The 19,412-nt window shown below is 38.4% G+C and overlaps 5 protein-coding genes and 1 long non-coding RNA gene across 12 annotated transcripts; 2 read left to right on the top strand and 4 right to left on the bottom strand.

Annotated features, from left to right (window-relative positions):
* Positions 1-232: 232 nt before the first annotated feature.
* On the bottom strand, positions 233-5,737 carry LOC113470261 (cytochrome P450 714A2-like). Its single transcript, XM_026828559.1, has 6 exons — positions 5,293-5,737; positions 3,662-3,899; positions 3,102-3,413; positions 2,529-2,715; positions 1,203-1,441; positions 233-733 (listed from the first exon to the last, which is right to left on the bottom strand). Exons 1-5 carry the CDS (start codon positions 5,454-5,456, stop codon positions 1,308-1,310), a joined length of 1,035 nt encoding a protein of 344 aa, XP_026684360.1. The 5' UTR covers positions 5,457-5,737; the 3' UTR covers positions 233-733; positions 1,203-1,307.
* LOC103516271 (transmembrane channel-like protein 7) lies at positions 1,950-18,823 on the top strand. 7 transcript variants are annotated; one of them, XM_026828601.1, is made up of 5 exons: positions 1,950-2,040; positions 12,768-12,952; positions 13,449-13,681; positions 13,979-14,366; positions 17,138-18,823. In XM_026828601.1, the coding sequence occupies exons 2-5, from the start codon at positions 12,781-12,783 to the stop codon at positions 18,595-18,597; spliced, it is 2,253 nt and encodes a 750-aa protein (XP_026684402.1). In that variant the 5' UTR covers positions 1,950-2,040; positions 12,768-12,780; the 3' UTR covers positions 18,598-18,823. The 7 variants fall into 7 exon arrangements, with proteins under 7 accessions (XP_026684402.1, XP_026684397.1, XP_026684409.1 ...); XM_026828596.1 differs by lacking the exon at positions 1,950-2,040 and adding an exon at positions 5,204-5,343; XM_026828608.1 differs by lacking the exon at positions 1,950-2,040 and adding an exon at positions 8,527-8,665.
* LOC103516373 (probable cytochrome P450 4d21) lies at positions 2,369-3,641 on the bottom strand. The gene is made up of 2 exons (XM_026828697.1): positions 3,102-3,641; positions 2,369-2,715 (listed from the first exon to the last, which is right to left on the bottom strand). Exons 1-2 carry the CDS (start codon positions 3,456-3,458, stop codon positions 2,437-2,439), a joined length of 636 nt encoding a protein of 211 aa, XP_026684498.1. The 5' UTR covers positions 3,459-3,641; the 3' UTR covers positions 2,369-2,436.
* LOC103516254 (cytochrome P450 4c3) lies at positions 6,566-10,514 on the bottom strand. Its single transcript, XM_008481216.3, has 5 exons — positions 10,107-10,514; positions 8,890-9,313; positions 8,330-8,641; positions 7,753-7,939; positions 6,566-7,100 (listed from the first exon to the last, which is right to left on the bottom strand). Exons 1-5 carry the CDS (start codon positions 10,292-10,294, stop codon positions 6,772-6,774), a joined length of 1,440 nt encoding a protein of 479 aa, XP_008479438.1. The 5' UTR covers positions 10,295-10,514; the 3' UTR covers positions 6,566-6,771.
* On the top strand, positions 14,535-15,264 carry LOC113470360. The gene is made up of 2 exons (XR_003393435.1): positions 14,535-14,617; positions 15,123-15,264. It is a non-coding gene; the product is annotated as an uncharacterized LOC113470360 (long non-coding RNA).
* Positions 15,963-16,872, bottom strand: LOC103516263. The gene is made up of 2 exons (XM_017447094.2): positions 16,680-16,872; positions 15,963-16,427 (listed from the first exon to the last, which is right to left on the bottom strand). The coding sequence occupies exons 1-2, from the start codon at positions 16,818-16,820 to the stop codon at positions 16,101-16,103; spliced, it is 468 nt and encodes a 155-aa protein (XP_017302583.1). The 5' UTR covers positions 16,821-16,872; the 3' UTR covers positions 15,963-16,100.
* Positions 18,824-19,412: the final 589 nt, after the last annotated feature.

The following is a 19,412-nucleotide window of genomic DNA, read 5'->3' as shown; positions in this document are numbered from 1 at the left end:
CACTATTGATAGCAAATGGAAGGAAAAAAAATCTTTTTTCAACCTTTTATCAATTAGGTACCTAAAAAGAGAAATCTACCAAATCAATCATCACCAACTAATAAATAATTATAGAATAAATATTGTGGTTGAACCATCAATCAGAAGGAGATAAAATTTCAAAACAAACACTAGAGGCAAAAACAATGGAAAATAAAAGTGGAACAGCTCAAATAACTAGGTGCACCTACAAGGCCACTGGATGCATACCTACTTAGCTACTTACACCAAAATATGCTGATATTTCCATCACTATTGATAGCAAATGGAAGGAAAAAAAATCTTTTTTCAACCTTTTATCAATTAGGTACCTAAAAAGAGAAATCTACCAAATCATCACCAACTAATACTTAAATAATTATAGAATAAATATTGTGGTTGAACCATCAATCAGAAAGAGATAAAATTTCAATTCCTTAACTCAGGATTATGGAACCAAGGTAAGCCTGAATTATGAAATGAAAATTGAAAAATCTCATGTAAAATTAAAAGGTATAATAACAAGATTTGGAGTCTATAGTGTTCAACTGGAAAATACCTACATTTTGATCTAACAGTAGAGATGTATGTCTTATTAAGCTATTTATAGTGTCCAGTTATTGCTAGATTCACTTAAAGGCTATGACTACCAATGAATAGGGAATTTAATATTGCAATACAGAGCTGTCAGCCAGGATTTTTATTTTCTAGGAAAATTCCCTTGATACAATTCCTAATGTTACTGATGACTAGCTAAAACACCAATCTTGTTGAGCTGTTCATTTCAAGACATCCTCTAGTCCTCTACATAGGAAACTTGTATGTGGTTCAAGTGGGAATGTTGTCAAACATATCAATGTCTCCTGGTTTCTTTCCAAATCCTAGATGGCTGTCAATTATTTGGAACAGTTCATTTGGCTGTGGTATTCGGCCTGTTTCTAGTTTAGACCAAATTGGCATGTCTGAAATTGAAATAAACAGGTACAATTTAGGATGGTGAAATACACAGGTAGGACAATTTATGGGTCAGAAATACAGCCATAACAATAAGGGAATAAAATAATGAAATACCTATTTGTTCTTTTGGCTTTAACATGAGAAGTAGGTAGGTATCATGGTTTCCTAAACTCCATTCACACATGGAAGTATTTCATTAAAATCACAAGTGTAGCTGGAATGGGAAAATTCCCTTGATACAATTCCTAATGTTACTGATGACTAGCTAAAACACCAATCTTGTTGAGCTGTTCATTTCAAGACATCCTCTACATAGGAAACTTGTATGTGGTTCAAGTTGGAATGTTGTCAAACATATCAATGTCTCCTGGTTTCTTTCCAAATCCTAGATGGCTGTCAATTATTTGGAACAGTTCATTTGGCTGTGGTATTCGGCCTGTTTCTAGTTTAGACCAAATTGGCATGTCTGAAATTGAAATAAACAGGTACAATTTAGGACGGTGAAATACACAGGTAGGACAATTTATGGGTCAGAAATACAGCCATAACAATAAGGGAATAAAAATAATGAAATACCTATTTGTTCTTTTGGCTTTAACATGAGAAGTAGGTAGGTATCATGGTATCCTAAACTCCATTCACACATGGAAGTATTTCATTAAAATCACAAGATTTCAACTCAATGAAACTGTAGCTGGAATGGAAAAAATGGTATAAAATATATTCTAGTTTAGACCAAATTGGCATGTCTGAAATTGAAATAAACAGGTACAATTTAGGATGGTGAAATACACAGGTAGGACAATTTATGGATCAGAAATACAGCCATAACAATAAGGGAATAAAATAATGAAATACCTATTTGTTCTTTTGGCTTTAATATGAGAAGTAGGTAGGTATCATGGTTTCCTAAACTCCATTCACACATGGAAGTATTTCATTAAAATCACAAGTGTAGCTGGAATGGAAACAATATTAAGATACTGGACTACTAGAGGGAGTGGAAGGTCGGCAAATAGCAAGAGTAAAGAGCCCGAAACAACGCCCGGCATATTTGAGAATTCGGTAAGTTGTTTACCAGTTTATCATTCGAAGAAATTCTATGGCCTATTTTGTGCCATTTCATAATAGTAGCCCAACTTGAGTAAATATTTAGTCGGTAAACAGCACGTAGATAGGTGTACGGTTACAGCCTCTTCTCCCATTTTGAAAAACCGACTTAATTTGACACTTCATGAAAGTCAATTGAATAGGAACATACTCGTATATTATTTTAAGTTTTTCAAGGTAATACATAAATCCGTACTCACCTAAGATAAAAGTCTAAATTTCGCATGAGAGGAGCAACCCTCTGATCCTGAGGATAACGCTCCCTATTTATTCAATTGCTAGGGTTTCTAGAAATCTACCACTCAGAGGCTTAGATGTAGGGCAAACCGCCCTGAAGTATGGGTAAAGCTTCTACGAATCTAGAAATCTAGAGTACCTGTAAAAATTGTGTAAGGTACTGTTCAAAATGTCTATCGTAAACGACGTAAACTGAAACACTTTACCTTTGGGAATCGTAAACTCTCCAATATGAATGTCTTCCGTAGCTCTCCTGGGGGCTACGTAAGCAGGTGGATACAGCCTGAGTGATTCTTTGATAACCATGTCCAGGTATTTAAGGTTCTCTAGTTCGCTCAGGCTTGGCTTCTTGTGGAAGTCCTCACCTATTATACTGATCAGTTCATCATAGACCTGTAATGCAAGAATGTCAGGGGTTATCCACCCCTTCATCGTAGATTTCTTTCCAGGGGTTCACCTGCAAAGCGAAGAGTTGACCACTAAGTAACTAGTGGTCCAGTGAATCTCTCGTGTTTCTAATAATAAAAAAAATACCTACATATCTTTTGTGTTGAACATTTTTGCCAGATTTCATGAAAATCGGACAAACCAGTCATGCGTTATTACGGAACAAACGGACAGTTCCAAATGCAAAATCGCCGAGTAAGAACTTGGCACTCACATCGCTTCTTCAATAAAGTACCTTAACACAATTCTTTGAACGCTATAAACCACCTAAATCCAAAATGGGTTCTCCATCCAAATTGACCTTATGACACGTCCCTTCATCTTGTCAGTACCTTAGCTTGAACCTCAGGATGCATTGACAGCAGAAATATGACCGCAGAGAATGCCGTGGTCAGCGTCTCTATCCCAGCTATATTGAATAGACCAAGCTCATCCAGATGGGCTTCACCTAGTTCCTCCTGCAGGTCAGCTAGTTTGATATCGTCCAGAGTAGAATCCCTGTGATCCGAGTGCCCCGTGACGAAAAAGTTAACCATCCCCATTTTGGTCACAGTTTCCAAGATGGTTTTCTTCGACTGAAACGCTGTGAATCGTTCCAAGCATTTGATTTGTGTCAAAACGGACTTGATGGACTCGCGGAAAAGCTGAAACAAAGGGGAGGACAGTAGGTAAGTAAATCGTTGACTCATCTACCACAGTAAATTAGATCTTCCCCGTACTTTTCGGAGACGTTGAATGAAGGAGTCGCTGAAGTGAACACATTATGTAAGGCAGAGGTACATAAATATCGTAGGAATTTTCAAGCTGTACAGTCCAATTTCTTTCCTCTCTTAGTACGACGAAATATACCCACGTTAAATGGCTTTACTCGTCCTATATTGTACGTAGGTACCTTAAAGAACTGTTTGTTCACGTAACAAATGAGATCGATTTCGGTCGGTTTAAACTTTAGCCCGAACAAGGTATGCGTGATGACGTCACATTGCCACGGGTAAAGCATCTCATCCACTCGCTGGATACAAGGTACTGTCATTAGTCGCTCACTATAGTCCAATACTTTCTCGTGAAGATGGGGAATAAGTTTGGTCATAAGATGGAGTTCTATGGCGAACTTTTGACTATTTGAAGAGCTTTTCAATCACGCAAGAAAAATGGTGTGCACTGGACAATGACTTGAACAAGAAGAGAGCCAAAAAAAAAAGATGGGCTACCCTTTGCCATAGTCACTGAGAACGGACCACAATAATCTACGCCTGTGTGGACGAAGGGTTTAGCACATTGTTGCACCCTGTATGCAGGTAGGTCCGCCATTTTGGCACTCACTGTATTGGGCTTAGAGAAAATATTTTTTTCCTCGTTGCAATAATCAAACAGCTGATTTTAAAATATGTGAGTGGCGCGAATTCAAAAAGAAATATTCACCATTAAGTACCTATATTAAGTTTTATTTTTGAAGCAGAAAAAAAACAATCGTAAAATAATAATTTATTGGTACCTACCTCTGCCTTACATAATGTGTTCACTTCAGCGACTCCTTCATTCAACGTCTCCGAAAAGTACGGGGAAGATCTAATTTACTTACTGTGGTAGATGAGCCAACGATTTACTTACCTACTGTCCTCCTCTTTGTTTCAGCTTTTCCGTTCAAAACGGACTTGATGGACTCACGGAAAAGCTGAAACAAAGAGGAGGACAGTAGGTAAGTAAATCGTTGGCTCATCTACCACAGTAAATTAGATCTTCCCCGTACTTTTCGGAGACGTTGAATGAAGGAGTCGCTGAAGTGAACACATTATGTAAGGCAGGCAAGAATGTCAGGGGTTATCCACCCCTTCATCGTAGATTTCTTTCCAGGGGTTCACCTGCAAAGCGAAGAGTTGACCACTAAGTAACTAGTGGTCCAGTGAATCTCTCGTGTTTCTAATAATAAAAAAATACCTACATATCTTTTGTGTTGAACATTTTTGCCAGATTTCATGAAAATCGGACAAACCAGTCATGCGTTATTATTATACTGATCAGTTCATCATAGACCTGTAATGCAAGAATGTCAGGGGTTATCCACCCCTTCATCGTAGATTTCTTTCCAGGGGTTCATCTGCAAAGCGAAGAGTTGACCACTAAGTAACTAGTGGTCCAGTGAATCTCTCGTGTTTCTAATAATAAAAAAAATACCTACATATCTTTTGTGTTGAACATTTTTGCCAGATTTTATGAAAATCGGACAAACCAGTCATGCGTTATTGCGGAACAAACGGACAGTTCCAAATGCAAAATCGCCGAGTAAGAACTTGGCACTCACATCGCTTCTTCAATAAAGTACCTTAACACAATTCTTTAATTATAATTACAAACACAATAAAAAAAAAAAAAAAAAAAAAAAAAAAACAATTTAGATCTAGATAGGAGTGGACCAAACCCTGAATAGACAAAATTTACCTAAAAAATATCAAACATATCAAGAGACTAAACCCAGATCTTTACTAGCCTTGGTCTCGGGCATGAATGTAAGAGAATACTTACCAATAGAAGAACTTCAAAGTGGGGCCAATGTTACTCGCAAGACCAACTTTGGTAAGTGGAATTTGTTTCTCTGATGATGAAGAAGACATGACAAATATATCCTTCAGAGTAAAAACAGCAAACAAGAGGAATAGAATTCCACAGGATAATCTTCCGTGATCCATGTTTCCCTTTTCTTCTTTAACTTATTTATTGATCACATTAAAGTAGGTAGTAAAAATACTGAGGCGTATTCAGTAGCTTGTAAAGCAATTTTATCAGTGTCAGTGCTAATTTGTGGAACCCTTTTGATGAGATTTTAAAAACGACAGTCTAGAATCTAGAGTCTAGGTGACAAGCTGATTGATTTATGATATAGGTATGATTATGATTTTCGTTATCAAAAGATAGGTAGGTAGATACCTAGAAATTCTAGAATCCCCTGCTCCCTGCACTGCACTAGTCCACTAGTGAATCTAGTGATAAGTTAAAAAAAAAAAAAAATACTGAGGCGTATTCAGTAGCTTGTAAAGCAATTTTATCAGTGTCAGTGCTAATTTGTGGAACCCTTTTGATGAGATTTTAAAAACAACAGTCTAGAGTCTAGGTGACAAGCTGATTGATTTATGATATATGAAATATGATTATGATTTTCGTTATCAAAAGATAGGTAGGTACCTAGAAATTCTAGAATCTCCTAATCCCCTGCACACCTGCACAGTGATAAGTAAAAAAAAAAAAAACACACACACAAACAGTGTTGTGGGTTGCCCAATTAAAATTTCCGCACAGGTTACAGTCGTACAGGAATGGAAAATTCCGTACAATGGGGCCTGTTGCAAAAATAGAAATTGAGATCTCGTAAATTATCAAACAAACAAAAAATATTTATTATTAAAGCTTTTTATTATTTTCCATTTTATTTCATTTCAAATATCATTACAAGCAGGTATTAAGGTGGAAGACGGACACACTGTTCTATTCTGAGACCGCACTAATTAATTCACATAGGTAATCATATCCATGTGCCGTGAATCAATGGAAAAAACACAACTAAGTAAGGTAGATATCAGAGCATGTTATGTGATTCAACACCGCTTTACATTCAAGTGCTTGCTATGTGGCGGTACCAGGGGTTGTGGGTTGCCCAATTAAAATTTCCGCACAGGTTACAGTCGTACAGGAATGGAAAATTCCGTACAATGGGGCCTGTTGCAAAAATAAAAATCGAGATCTCGTAAATTATCAAACAAAAAATATTTATTATTAAAGGTTTTTATTAGGTATTTTCCATTTTATTTCATTTCAAATATCATTACAAGCAGGTATTAAGGTGGAAGACGGACACACTGTTCTATGCTGAGACCGCACTAATTAATTCGCATAGGTAATCATATCCATGTGCCGTGAATCAATGGAAAAAACACACTAAGCACTAAGTGCCAGTAAGTAAGGTAGATATCAGAGCATGTTATGTGATTCAACACCGATTTACATACACTATACCCTGGGTCTGAACTTTACGAAACATCCATGTTTAAATTCAATGACAAACCGAAATGCCGTCAGACAGTCTTCAATACGTTCGTATTTCTCGGACGGCAGAAATTCAAAGCGGCGAATCAAAACGGAGAACGCCGTTTTCATGTGAAGGAGCGCGAATTTCTGTCCGATACATTTGCGAGGGCCAATTCCAAACGGCACGAAACAGTTACGAGGACGGTTTATGTACTCTTCGGGTGAAAATCTTTCCGGAATGAATTTATCAGGCTGTGAATAGTACTGAGGTTGACGGTGTATTCCTGCGACGTTGATCAATATGGAGGCACCTGGAACACGAGGAAAAGTATTAAAATATTCAAGACCTCATTTAAACTGCTGGGGTGGTCCTATTCGAGCAGAATGAACAAGGTATAAAAATTATACCTTTTTTAAAAAGGTTTGATAGAGGGAACTGCAACTGCCAAGGTCTTATTGTTAGACAGGATAGGAGGATAGAAGAAAGACAGGATAGGAGAAAGCCAGCCGTTCCGAGAACGAACATTATCCGTTCGGGGTAAAATCCGCCCCAGGCGAGAATCGAACCCGTGGGCTAGCGCTTAAAAGGTAGACGCGCTACCAACCAAGCTAACCAGGCTGACAAAATTATACCTTATTCTATTCTTAATTTCGCATGAGAGGAGCAACCCTTTGATCCTGAGGATAACGCTCCCTATTTATTCAATTGCTAGGGTTTCTAGAAATCTACCACTCAGAGGCTTAGATGTAGGGCAAACCGCCCTGAAGTATGGGTAAAGCTTCTACGAATCTAGAAATCTAGAGTACCTGTAAAAATTGTGTAAGGTACTGTTCAAAATGTCTATCGTAAACGACGTAAACTGAAACACTTTACCTTTGGGAATCGTAAACTCTTCAATATGAATGTCTTCCGTAGCTCTCCTGGGGGCTACGTAAGCAGGTGGATACAGCCTTACACTTTACCTTTGGGAATCGTAAACTCTCCAATATGAATGTCTTCCGTAGCTCTCCTGGGGGCTACGTAAGCAGGTGGATACAGCCTGAGTGATTCTTTGATAACCATGTCCAGGTATTTAAGGTTCTCTAGTTCGCTCAGGCTTGGCTTCTTGTGGAAGTCCTCACCTATTATACTGATCAGTTCATCATAGACCTGTAATGCAAGAATGTCAGGGGTTATCCACCCCTTCATCGTAGATTTCTTTCCAGGGGTTCACCTGCAAAGCGAAGAGTTGACCACTAAGTAACCAGTGGTCCAGTGAATCTCTCGTGTTTCTAATAATAAAAAAAAAAAATACCTACATATCTTTTGTGTTGAACATTTTTGCCAGATTTCATGAAAATCGGACAAACCAGTCATGCATTATTGCGGAACAAACGGACAGTTCCAAATGCAAAATCGCCGAGTAAGAACTTGGCACTCACATCGCTTCTTCAATAAAGTACCTTAACACAATTCTTTGAACGCTATAAACCACCTAAATCCAAAATGGGTTCTCCATCCAAATTGACCTTATGACACGTCCCTTCATCTTGTCAGTACCTTAGCTTGAACCTCAGGATGCATTGACAGCAGAAATATGACCGCAGAGAATGCCGTGGTTAGCGTCTCTATCCCAGCTATATTGAATAGACCAAGCTCATCCAGATGGGCTTCACCTAGTTCCTCCTGCAGGTCAGCTAGTTTGATATCGTCCAGAGTAGAATCCCTGTGATCCGAGTGCCCCGTGACGAAAAAGTTAACCATCCCCATTTTGGTCACAGTTTCCAAGATGGTTTTCTTCGACTGAAACGCTGTGAATCGTTCCAAGCATTTGATTTGTGTCAAAACGGACTTGATGGACTCGCGGAAAAGCTGAAACAAAGGGGAGGACAGTAGGTAAGTAAATCGTTGACTCATCTACCACAGTAAATTAGATCTTCCCCGTACTTTTCGGAGACGTTGAATGAAGGAGTCGCTGAAGTGAACACATTATGTAAGGCAGAGGTACATAAATATCGTAGGAATTTTCAAGCTGTACAGTCCAATTTCTTTCCTCTCTTAGTACGACGAAATATACCCACGTTAAATGGCTTTACTCGTCCTATATTGTACGTAGGTACCTTAAAGAACTGTTTGTTCACGTAACAAATGAGATCGATTTCGGTCGGTTTAAACTTTAGCCCGAACAAGGTATGCGTGATGACGTCACATTGCCACGGGTAAAGCATCTTATCCACTCGCTGGATACAAGGTACTGTCATTAGTCGCTCACTATAGTCCAATACTTTCTCGTGAAGATGGGGAATAAGTTTGGTCATAGGTCCTGTCTGGAACACGCGATTCAACACCTTACGATGCTTCTTCCAAGCGCTGTAGTCTCCCTGGAAGAAAATGCTCTGACCAAACATGACGCTGAAGAAATCAAAGAACACAGGTTTGGGAAACACTTCGGCCTTCAGATTGAATAACGTTTCAGCCATGTCCGGGTCCGTGATGACAACGAGGAGATTGTGACCGGCCCATATGCGATAGATACCACCGTACCTGAAATAGGAAACAATATCGCCATGTCCGGGTCCGTGATGACAACGAGGAGATTGTGACCGGCCCATATGCGATAGATACCGCCGTACCTGAAATAGGAAACAATATTAAGATACTGGACTACTAGAGGGAGTGGAAGGTCGGCAAATAGCAAGAGTAAAGAGCCCGAAACAACGCCCGGCATATTTTAGAATTCGGTAAGTTGTTTAAAACCAGTTTATCATTCGAAGAAATTCCATGGCCTATTTTGTGCCATTTCATAATAGTAGCCCAACTTGAGTAAATATTTAGTTGGTAGACACGTAGATAGGTATGTGTACGGTTACAGCCTTTTCTCCTATTTTGAAAAACCGACTTAATTCGACACTCGCCATGTCCGGGTCCGTGATGACAACGAGGAGATTGTGACCGGCCCATATGCGATAGATACCGCCGTACCTGAAATAGGAAACAATATCAAGATACTGGACTACTGGAGGGAGTGGAAGGTCGGCAAATGGCAAGAGTAAAGAGCCCGAAACAACGCCCGGCATATTTTAGAATTCGGTAAGTTGTTTAAAACCAGTTTACCATTCGAAGAAATTCCATGGCCTATTTTGTGCCATTTCATAATAGTAGCCCAACTTGAGTAAATATTTAGTCGGTAGACACGTAGATAGGTGTACGGTTACAGCCTTTTCTCCTATTTTGAAAAACCGACTTAATTCGACACTTCATGAAAGTCAATTGAATAGGAACATACTCGTATATTATTTTAAGTTTTTCAAGGTAATACATATAAATCCGTACTCACCTAAGATAAAAACTGAGGTAATCTTTGAACAAGGCAGTCTTCCATGTTCGAAAATTAACAAGGTTCCCCAACAAGGGTAAGGCCAACGGTCCGGGAATACTCCAAGCATGTAGAAACAGCTTCCTATGTGTCCAGTAATACTTGCAGATGTACACAGCCAGCACCGTTGTCAAAAACACCAATATCATATTGATTTTGATCAAATGATTACCAATTTATTAAAAACTACTTTACCTGGAACTGTGCAACTACTTGTGCGTACTTCAGAAGAAAATGTCATCCAAGATTCGGCAGATTATACATTAATTTTATGCAATGAGGTGACTAGAAATAGGGTCGGTTGGGTACATACATAGCCTGATTTCATTATACTTAGGTATGCCTGAACATGAAAGCAATTACATAAAAAATATGCGTGATTCATCCAAGATTCGGCAGATTATACATTAATTTTATGCAATGAGGTGACTAGAAATAGGGTCGGTTGGGTACATACATAGCCTGATTTGATTATACTTAGGTATGCCTGAACATGAAAGCAATTACATAAAAAATATGCGTGAGCACAACTTTCTACACACGCACACATAGAGAGAAATGGTCAGTATCTCACATGTTCCGGATTTAGGGACATTAACCTACTAGCAGAGATCGAGGAATTTTACCCTATCTAACCCACATCTAAGGAATTTAACCAACATAGCACAACTTTCTACACACGCACACATAGAGAGAAATGGTCAGTATCTCACATGTTCCGGATTTAGGGACCTTAACCTACTAGCAGAGATCGAGGAATTTTACCCTATCTAACCCACATCTAAGGAATTTAACCAACATAATCAACCCAGGACATGGTTCTCCAAAACAACCACTGAACTGTTCAGAGCAGCCGCCAATAAAGTCATTGTAGCAAGGGTGGTCGCCAATATTCGAAACGAATAGGCACATGAAGAAGAAGAAGATCCAACCCAGATCTAGGACCTTAGTCTACCTATTCTAACTATATAGATATCTAGGGTAAATTCTTCAATCTCTTGGAATATTCTTATAGAATCCCATTTCCCAAGTCCCAAGAAAGATACATAGGTAGATATGTAGGTAAGTACGTTCTTCCCGCTGACGTTGACCCATCAACTGCTGAGTTCATTTAAGACTCACTCCAGACCTAGATAGCGCTGTATAGCATAGGGGGAAGAGAGAGACAGAAACTTGATGAATAATAAACAGGCTCGATATTAAAAAGGGGGAACCCCCTCCTAGTATATACGACAGCGATGAGTTAAAACAACGTCTAATTGAGGTGTATAATAATAGCAATAAATAAAATAAGTACATTAAGTACAATATTATACCTAGTTTTGAGTAAAATATATAAATATAACCATTCGGCACCTTGTAGGCATATGCACACACTGGGTATAATAATAGCAATAAATAAAATAAGTACATTAAGTACAATATTATACCTAGTTTTGAGTAAAATATATAAATATAACCATTCGGCCATGTTAATGCCTCGGGCGTTCTTAACACCTTGTAGGCATATGCACACACTGTAGTTTTGAGTAAAATATATAAATATAACCATTCGGCCATGTTAATGCCTCGGGCGTTCTTAACACCTTGTAGGCATATGCACACACTGGTAGGTAAATTGAACCCAGGAAGTACTAGAAGAGCCAACTCATTAGAAAAAGAAATACCAGTACGAGCCAAGAGTATGAGTACCTTAAGGCCTTCAAGGGATAATATCTCAAATTACCTGATCTTACATGCCATAGTAAAAAATATAAAAATAAAATGCCATGTATAAATATGAACATATAAAATATAAACTAGCTGTTTCATTACTTATTTATGGGACACCGAGTTGTATTTACTTTTCACTACCTACGAGTGAACATATAAAATATAAACTAGCTGTTTCATTACTTATTTATGGGACACCGAGTTGTATTTACTTTTCACTACCTACGAGTTTTTTTTTTAGGTTGAAAGGGGTGGAATGCGTGAGACCTCCCCTGTACAAAGAGCTTTTGTATTGATCCATTAAGTTCCCCTCACTTAGCTTTAAAGTTCTGCATACATACGTCCGTCGTCTGGCATTTTTTTTTCTTTTTCTTTACAGAGAAAAATCTTCATAAGAAGAGTTTTTTTTTTTTTTTTTGTCGTTTATCAAAATGTAGATAGTTAATTGCTTTGGTTTAAACAATATCTGGTGCGTTAAATTTGCGAAACAGATCGGAAGATGGTTTTGAGCAGTCCAAAAAGTTTTCTATAAATAAATGCTTTTATAATAAAAATCAACTAAATAAATACAGCGGTAAGCTCAATATTTAAGAAATACCTTTTTTTATCGATGAAACAATAATGGTCAGTATAGCAGTGAAAAAAGGTCGTCGAATCGTCAAATATGTTAGTTGAAAAAAAAGTTAGGATTTTCAAAAAATGGGGATATTTTTGGAGTTTCATCACCACAAACACTTAAAAAAACTAAGAATTTCGAATATGAAACCAACTGTTTTAGTGTCAGTGGTTAATAAACTTCAAAATGACCCAATTCTACAAATAATTCGGGTCTAAAAACAAAGCATGTACTACCGTTTTGCCTACGAGGTAGAGACCTATTATAATATGTGTTGTCTGAATGTCTTGCAGAAACAGTGCGAATATGTCAGGAGGTGAAAGGAAGAAAAGGATCACTCAGGAACAAGCGTGGGAGGAGGCAGGATCAGAATTCTACCAGGAAAGTTATCCTGGGGCTCTTGAAGATCTGGAGGTGCTAAAGCGAGATCCAAACCATCTCAAAACGTTGCTGCCCAGCAAACAAAACAGGGGTGCTGGTAAGTTCATTTACTTTTGTTTTTATAAAAACTCATATGATATTGTTATTTGTAGACAGTAGCCTCCTTGGCCGAGTGGGTTTCACACTAGGCTTGCACGCCGGAGGTCCCGGGTTCCATTTCCGGCGGGGTCGAAGTTTTTTCGGCTCTGTGCTTGGATTTCGGGGTGCACTCAGCCTTGTGAGGACAATTCAGTAGCTACTTTATTCGGGCGAATGTAAATTCCCCCGATTTCATGTAAATTCATTTCATGAAAAAATCGGGGGGAATTTACATACAGCCCTTTATTCGAGTAGCGACCAGTGGCGGCATTACTAGAGTAAAAAAGTTATTGAAATATGGAAATTGATTGCAAAGGGGGCACTTACTAATGCTGTGATAATCACAAAAGTTGTGAAAAAGATCTACTTTACTACAAAGAAATCGAGATTTGATTTGATTGATTTTGATAATATGTAGACATTGATTTATTGATTTTATTGTGTTCACATTCCAGCGACCAACAGACGAGTCCATGAGACAAAGGCCACAATGAAATGCAAGACGAGATATCAAACCATGACCGTACGCAAAGGCACGACAGGAGCCAATGCTGAAATTCAGGTCTCCTTGCTACCTGATCTGAGTGAGAATTTAGCCAATGAGGAAAGCACATGGGAGGAGATTATGAAGATCAAAGCCACACCCATACACATGTCTCAGAAGAAAGAATTGAAGCTCAAACTGCAGGTAGGCACATGGGAGGAGATTATGAAGATCAAAGCCACACCCATACACATGTCTCAGAAGAAAGAATTGAAGCTCAAACTGCAGGTAGGTATATAAATAGACCATAGAATTACATTATTCACTAACGAAGTGAGTTTTAACTCGACAACTTTGCATTTGATCCGTCTTGGGTTTTCGCAATCACTCTTGTACGGTCTGTTTGTTTCAAATGGCCTTAATCAAAGTTTAACGCTAGAAGTCAACAAAGTTCTTTAAAATTGAGTCATTAATTGGTGACCTGATTTGTTTTCCTTTCAGAGCGCAGAAACATTCCGATTACAAGGTCTCAAACAATTCAAATGGCAACGAAGAAAACTATGGCAAAAATGCAAGGCGCACTTCAGAGAGAATCAGTCAAAATGGCGTTTATGGGAAGGTTCACTGAGCTCACTGGAAGCTTACACTGGTACCGGCGTATCCTCTTTGTTTCGATTTACAAAGTGGCTCCTCTGCGTAAATATGTTTACAGTACTTCTTATGTATCCCAACTATCTGTTAGGAACAAAGAAACAATACAACAGTAGTCAGCAAGTCATGTGGGACTTGTGTGATGATCACAATGATACAACTTCCATTGAGTGTTGTGCTGCCACCTATGAGAACTCATCACGCTGGGCTAGTCCTGAAATAGATTTGGATACAGCAGATCTGTTAGGAACAAAGAAACAATACAACAGTAGTCAGCAAGTCATGTGGGACTTGTGTGATGATCACAATGATACAACTTCCATTGAATGTTGTGCTGCCACCTATGAGAACTCATCACGCTGGGCTAGTCCTGAAATAGATTTGGATACAGCATTTTGCGAAACAGATCGGAAGATGGTTTTGAGCAGTCCAAAAAGTTTTCTATAAATAAATGCTTTTATATTAAAAATCAACTAAATAAATACAGCGGTAAGCTCGATATTTAAGAAATACCTTTTTTATCGATGAAACAATAATGGTCAGTATAGCAGTGAAAAAAGGTCGTCGAATCGTCAAATATGTTACTTGAAAAAAAAAGTTAAAAAGTTTTCTATAAATAAATGCTTTTATAATAAAAATCAACTAAATAAATACAGCGGTAAGCTCAATATTTAAGAAATACCTTTTTTATCGATGAAACAATAATGGTCAGTACCTATAGCAGTGAAAAAAGGTCGTCGAATCGTCAAATATGTTAGTTAAAAAAAAAGTTGGGATTTTCAAAAAATGGGGATATTTTTGGAGTTTCATCACCACAAACACTTAAAAAAACTAAGAATTTCGAATATGAAACCAACTGTTTTAGTGTCAGTGGTTAATAAACTTCAAAATGACCCAATTCTACAAATAATTCGGGTCTAAAAACAAAGCATGTACTACCGTTTTGCCTACGAGGTAGAGACCTATTAATATGTGTTGTCTGAATGTCTTGCAGAAACAGTGCGAATATGTCAGGAGGTGAAAGGAAGAAAAGGATCACTCAGGAACAAGCGTGGGAGGAGGCAGGATCAGAATTCTACCAGGAAAGTTATCCCGGGGCTCTTGAAGATCTGGAGGTGCTAAAGCGAGATCCAAACCATCTCAAAACGTTGCTGCCCAGCAAACAAAACAGGGGTGCTGGTAAGTTCATTTACTTTTGTTTTTATAAAAACTCATATGTATATTGTTATTTGTAGACAGTAGCCTCCTTGGCCGAGTGGGTTTCACACTAGGCTTGCACGCCGGAGGTCCCGGGTTCCATTTCCGGCGGGGTCGAAGTTTTTTCGGCTCTGTGCTTGGATTTCGGGGTGCACTCAGCCTTGTGAGGACAATTCAGTAGCTACTTTATTCGGGCGAATGTAAATTCCCCCGATTTCATGTAAATTCATTTCATGAAAAAATCGGGGGGAATTTACATACAGCCGTAGCCTCCTTGGCCGAGTGGGTTTCACACTAGGCTTGAACGCCGGAGGTCCCGGGTTCCATTTCCGGCGGGGTCGAAGTTTTTTCGGATCTGTGCTTGGATTTCGGGGTGCACTCAGCCTTGTGAGGACAATTCAGTAGCTACTTTATTCGAGTAGCGACCAATGGCGGCATTACTAGAGTAAAAAAGTTATTGAAATATGGAAATTGCCCGGCGGGGTCGAAGTTTTTTCGGCTCTGTGCTTGGATTTCGGGGTGCACTCAGCCTTGTGAGGACAATTCAGTAGCTACTTTATTCGAGTAGCGACCAGTGGCGGCATTACTAGAGTAAAAAAGTTATTGAAATATGGAAATTGACAAACGGACAGTTCCAAATGCAAAATCGCCGAGTAAGAACTTGGCACTCACATCGCTTCTTCAATAAAGTACCTTAACACAATTCTTTGAACGCTATAAACCACCTAAATCCAAAATGGGTTCTCCATCCAAATTGACCTTATGACACGTCCCTTCATCTTGTCAGTACCTTAGCTTGAACCTCAGGATGCATTGACAGCAGAAATATGACCGCAGAGAATGCCGTGGTCAGCGTCTCTATCCCAGCTATATTGAATAGACCAAGCTCATCCAGATGGGCTTCACCTAGTTCCTCCTGCAGGTCAGCTAGTTTGATATCGTCCAGAGTAGAATCCCTGTGATCCGAGTGCCCCGTGACGAAAAAGTTAACCATCCCCATTTTGGTCACAGTTTCCAAGATGGTTTTCTTCGACTGAAACGCTGTGAATCGTTCCAAGCATTTGATTTGTGTCAAAACGGACTTGATGGACTCGCGGAAAAGCTGAAACAAAGGGGAGGACAGTAGGTAAGTAAATCGTTGACTCATCTACCACAGTAAATTAGATCTTCCCCGTACTTTTCGGAGACGTTGAATGAAGGAGTCGCTGAAGTGAACACATTATGTAAGGCAGAGGTAGGTACATAAATATCGTAGCAATTTTCAAGCTGTACAGTCCAATTTCTTTCCTCTCTTAGTACGACGAAATATACCCACGTTAAATGGCTTTACTCGTCCTATATTGTACGTAGGTACCTTAAAGAACTGTTTGTTCACGTAACAAATGAGATCGATTTCGGTCGGTTTAAACTTTAGCCCGAACAAGGTATGCGTGATGACGTCACATTGCCACGGGTAAAGCATCTTATCCACTCGCTGGATACAAGGTACTGTCATTAGTCGCTCACTATAGTCCAATACTTTCTCGTGAAGATGGGGAATAAGTTTGGTCATTTATCGTAGGAATTTTCAAGCTGTACAGTCCAATTTCTTTCCTCTCTTAGTACGACGAAATATACCCACGTTAAATGGCTTTACTCGTCTTATATTGTACGTAGGTACCTTAAAGAACTGTTTGTTCACGTAACAAATGAGATCGATTTCGGTCGGTTTAAACTTGAGCCCAAACAAGGTATGCGTGATGACGTCACATTGCCACGGGTAAAGCATCTCATCCACTCGCTGGATACAAGGCACTGTCACCGATACAGCAGTAGGTCTACTGACAGGGGCGGGGTGGCTAGAGTGGACAGCATTCTTCTACGGAACTTACGCTAGAGGCAATATGAAAGCTATACTCGGAGATTATAACGTTTCTATCGGTTATCTGGTGTCGAACTTTTTGTTCTTCTTAATTACGTTTATACTCATCTGCAAGAATGTTACAAAAACAGTGCGGCATAAGATTATGGAGCGAGAGAATGGAAACTATCTCTACTCGAATTTAATTTTCGGCGGCTGGGATTACTGTCTTCAGAATGAAATCAATGCTAAGATGCGACAGAAAGCTATCTTCACTCAGCTGAAACATCTCCTGGACTTGGAACTGTCACAGTCTAGAGGACATAGAGATAAAGATAACAATCTTCGTGTTATGCCGATCCGACTTTTCATCAATGTTATTGTGTTGGCTTTGCTTGTTACTTCTGGCTATATTGTGACTCTCATGTTACATGTTACTTATCCCTGGCATATTCTCCTCTCTGAATATTCTGTACCCCTAACGATAGCCCTCCTCAATAGAATTGTTGGTTTTATCTTTGAGAAGATAACACTCATTGAAAACTACAATTACTTCAACGTGTTGCGTGTTACAGCCTTGCGATGTTTAATATTAAGACTGACCAACCTAACTGTATTTATGTTCTCTCTGTACAGCAGGTTAAATTGTCCCAGGAAATATAATGAGTGTGCAAGTGCTGCTTGTAATACACCTCTATGTTGGGAATCTTACGTCGGTCAACAGATCTATAAGCTCATCATTAGCGATGTTCTTCTACAAGTGTTTCTCACTTTCTTTCTTCATTTTCCGCGTAGTTTCCTTTACAAGCATCTCCATTGTTCTAGTCTTCGTCAAGAATTCCTTCTCTTTCAACATTATCTGGATTTAGTATACTTGCAGTTGCTTGGCTTCCTAGGAATTTTCTACGCTCCCTTCTTACCACTGCTTCTCTGCTTACTCCTGTTTATTTTATTCTACGTAAAGAAGTTTGCGTGTATTTACAATTGTGTGCCACCGTTACGTGTTCATTATGGTTTTCGCTGCAGTGCACACTTCATGTCTATACTTTTCCTATGCTATGTTCTATCCCTCCTACCCATCACTTATTCTATTCTTTATATTATGCCGTCTCGGTCTTGTGGTCCGTTCAAAGGTTTGCTAAGCGTTGCTCATCTTATAAAAGACACTTACACTCAACTGCCTGTATGGATTACAAGTTCTATTACTCACATGTTTAACACTCCTTATTTCCTGCTAATCAGTATCATATTGCTATTGGTTCTCTACTATTACCACAATGTATCCGTAACTAATAGAGAAATGGTGCAGATTCTCAAGAAACAACTCATTCTGGAGGGCCAGGACAAACAGTTTCTACTAGACAGACTAAGTGCGTTCATTAAACAACAGCAAGATAAGCAGAAAGCTGCCATGGCACGCTCTGTCAACTAAAAGTATCAACTAAAATCATCGAATCTTCATAAAAAATAAACTGCCACAAAGTTCATCACAGGAGATGAAAATTGCTTGTGATATTCCATTACTCTCATCTCCTCTGTTGTAACTCATTACCATTTACCACTGTTGACTCAGAACAAAGGATAGACTAAAAATGATATATGATCATGTCACTTAATTATTATTATAATAATTAGGCTTTATTTCCTTCCAATGATTTCAAAAAAAAAAAAAAAAAAAAAAAAAAAAAAAATGTGTAGGATTATGTAAGAATAAATTTTAATAAACTTTCGTTTCATAAGAATTTTTTTTTTTTTTTACTGTTTATGGTTTGTTCTAAATAGGTATTGTTCTAAGCATCCTTCAAAAATCTACCAGAAAAAGAAAACTAGAAAATCAAAAAGAAAAATTCTTCTGCCCACAAATTTCATTCAATTTAAAAAAGTTTTATACATTTATTTGTATGTTCATTTATTATAAAAATTAATTAATATGATAAGGTCAAAAATAAATAAAAAATTGTTTATACTGTGAGGATAAAGGCACACTTTACTCTGGCAGAAATAAACCAAGTGTATTTAATTCTAGTCACTTTATAGTAAGTAACTTCTTTACCCCAGTGGCCAGGTATTAAATAAGATCAAATTTTTTGACCTGACCTGGAATCAAACCGGGACTTACTTGTGCTGGAATATGAGTTTTAAGAAATTGTACATATTCAAACGAAAATTACAAGTGTTTATTAATTCCAACAAAAAATGGTCACAGAGGGATACTATAGTGGGGAATAATATCGACGCATGCGCAGA

Source organism: Diaphorina citri, unplaced genomic scaffold (assembly GCF_000475195.1).
Source record: "Diaphorina citri unplaced genomic scaffold, Diaci psyllid genome assembly version 1.1 scaffold52, whole genome shotgun sequence".
Classification (NCBI taxonomy): Eukaryota; Metazoa; Arthropoda; class Insecta; order Hemiptera; family Psyllidae; genus Diaphorina; species Diaphorina citri.
The sequence above is the reverse complement of the archived record's forward strand: the minus strand, read 5'-3'. Positions and strand labels throughout refer to the sequence as shown.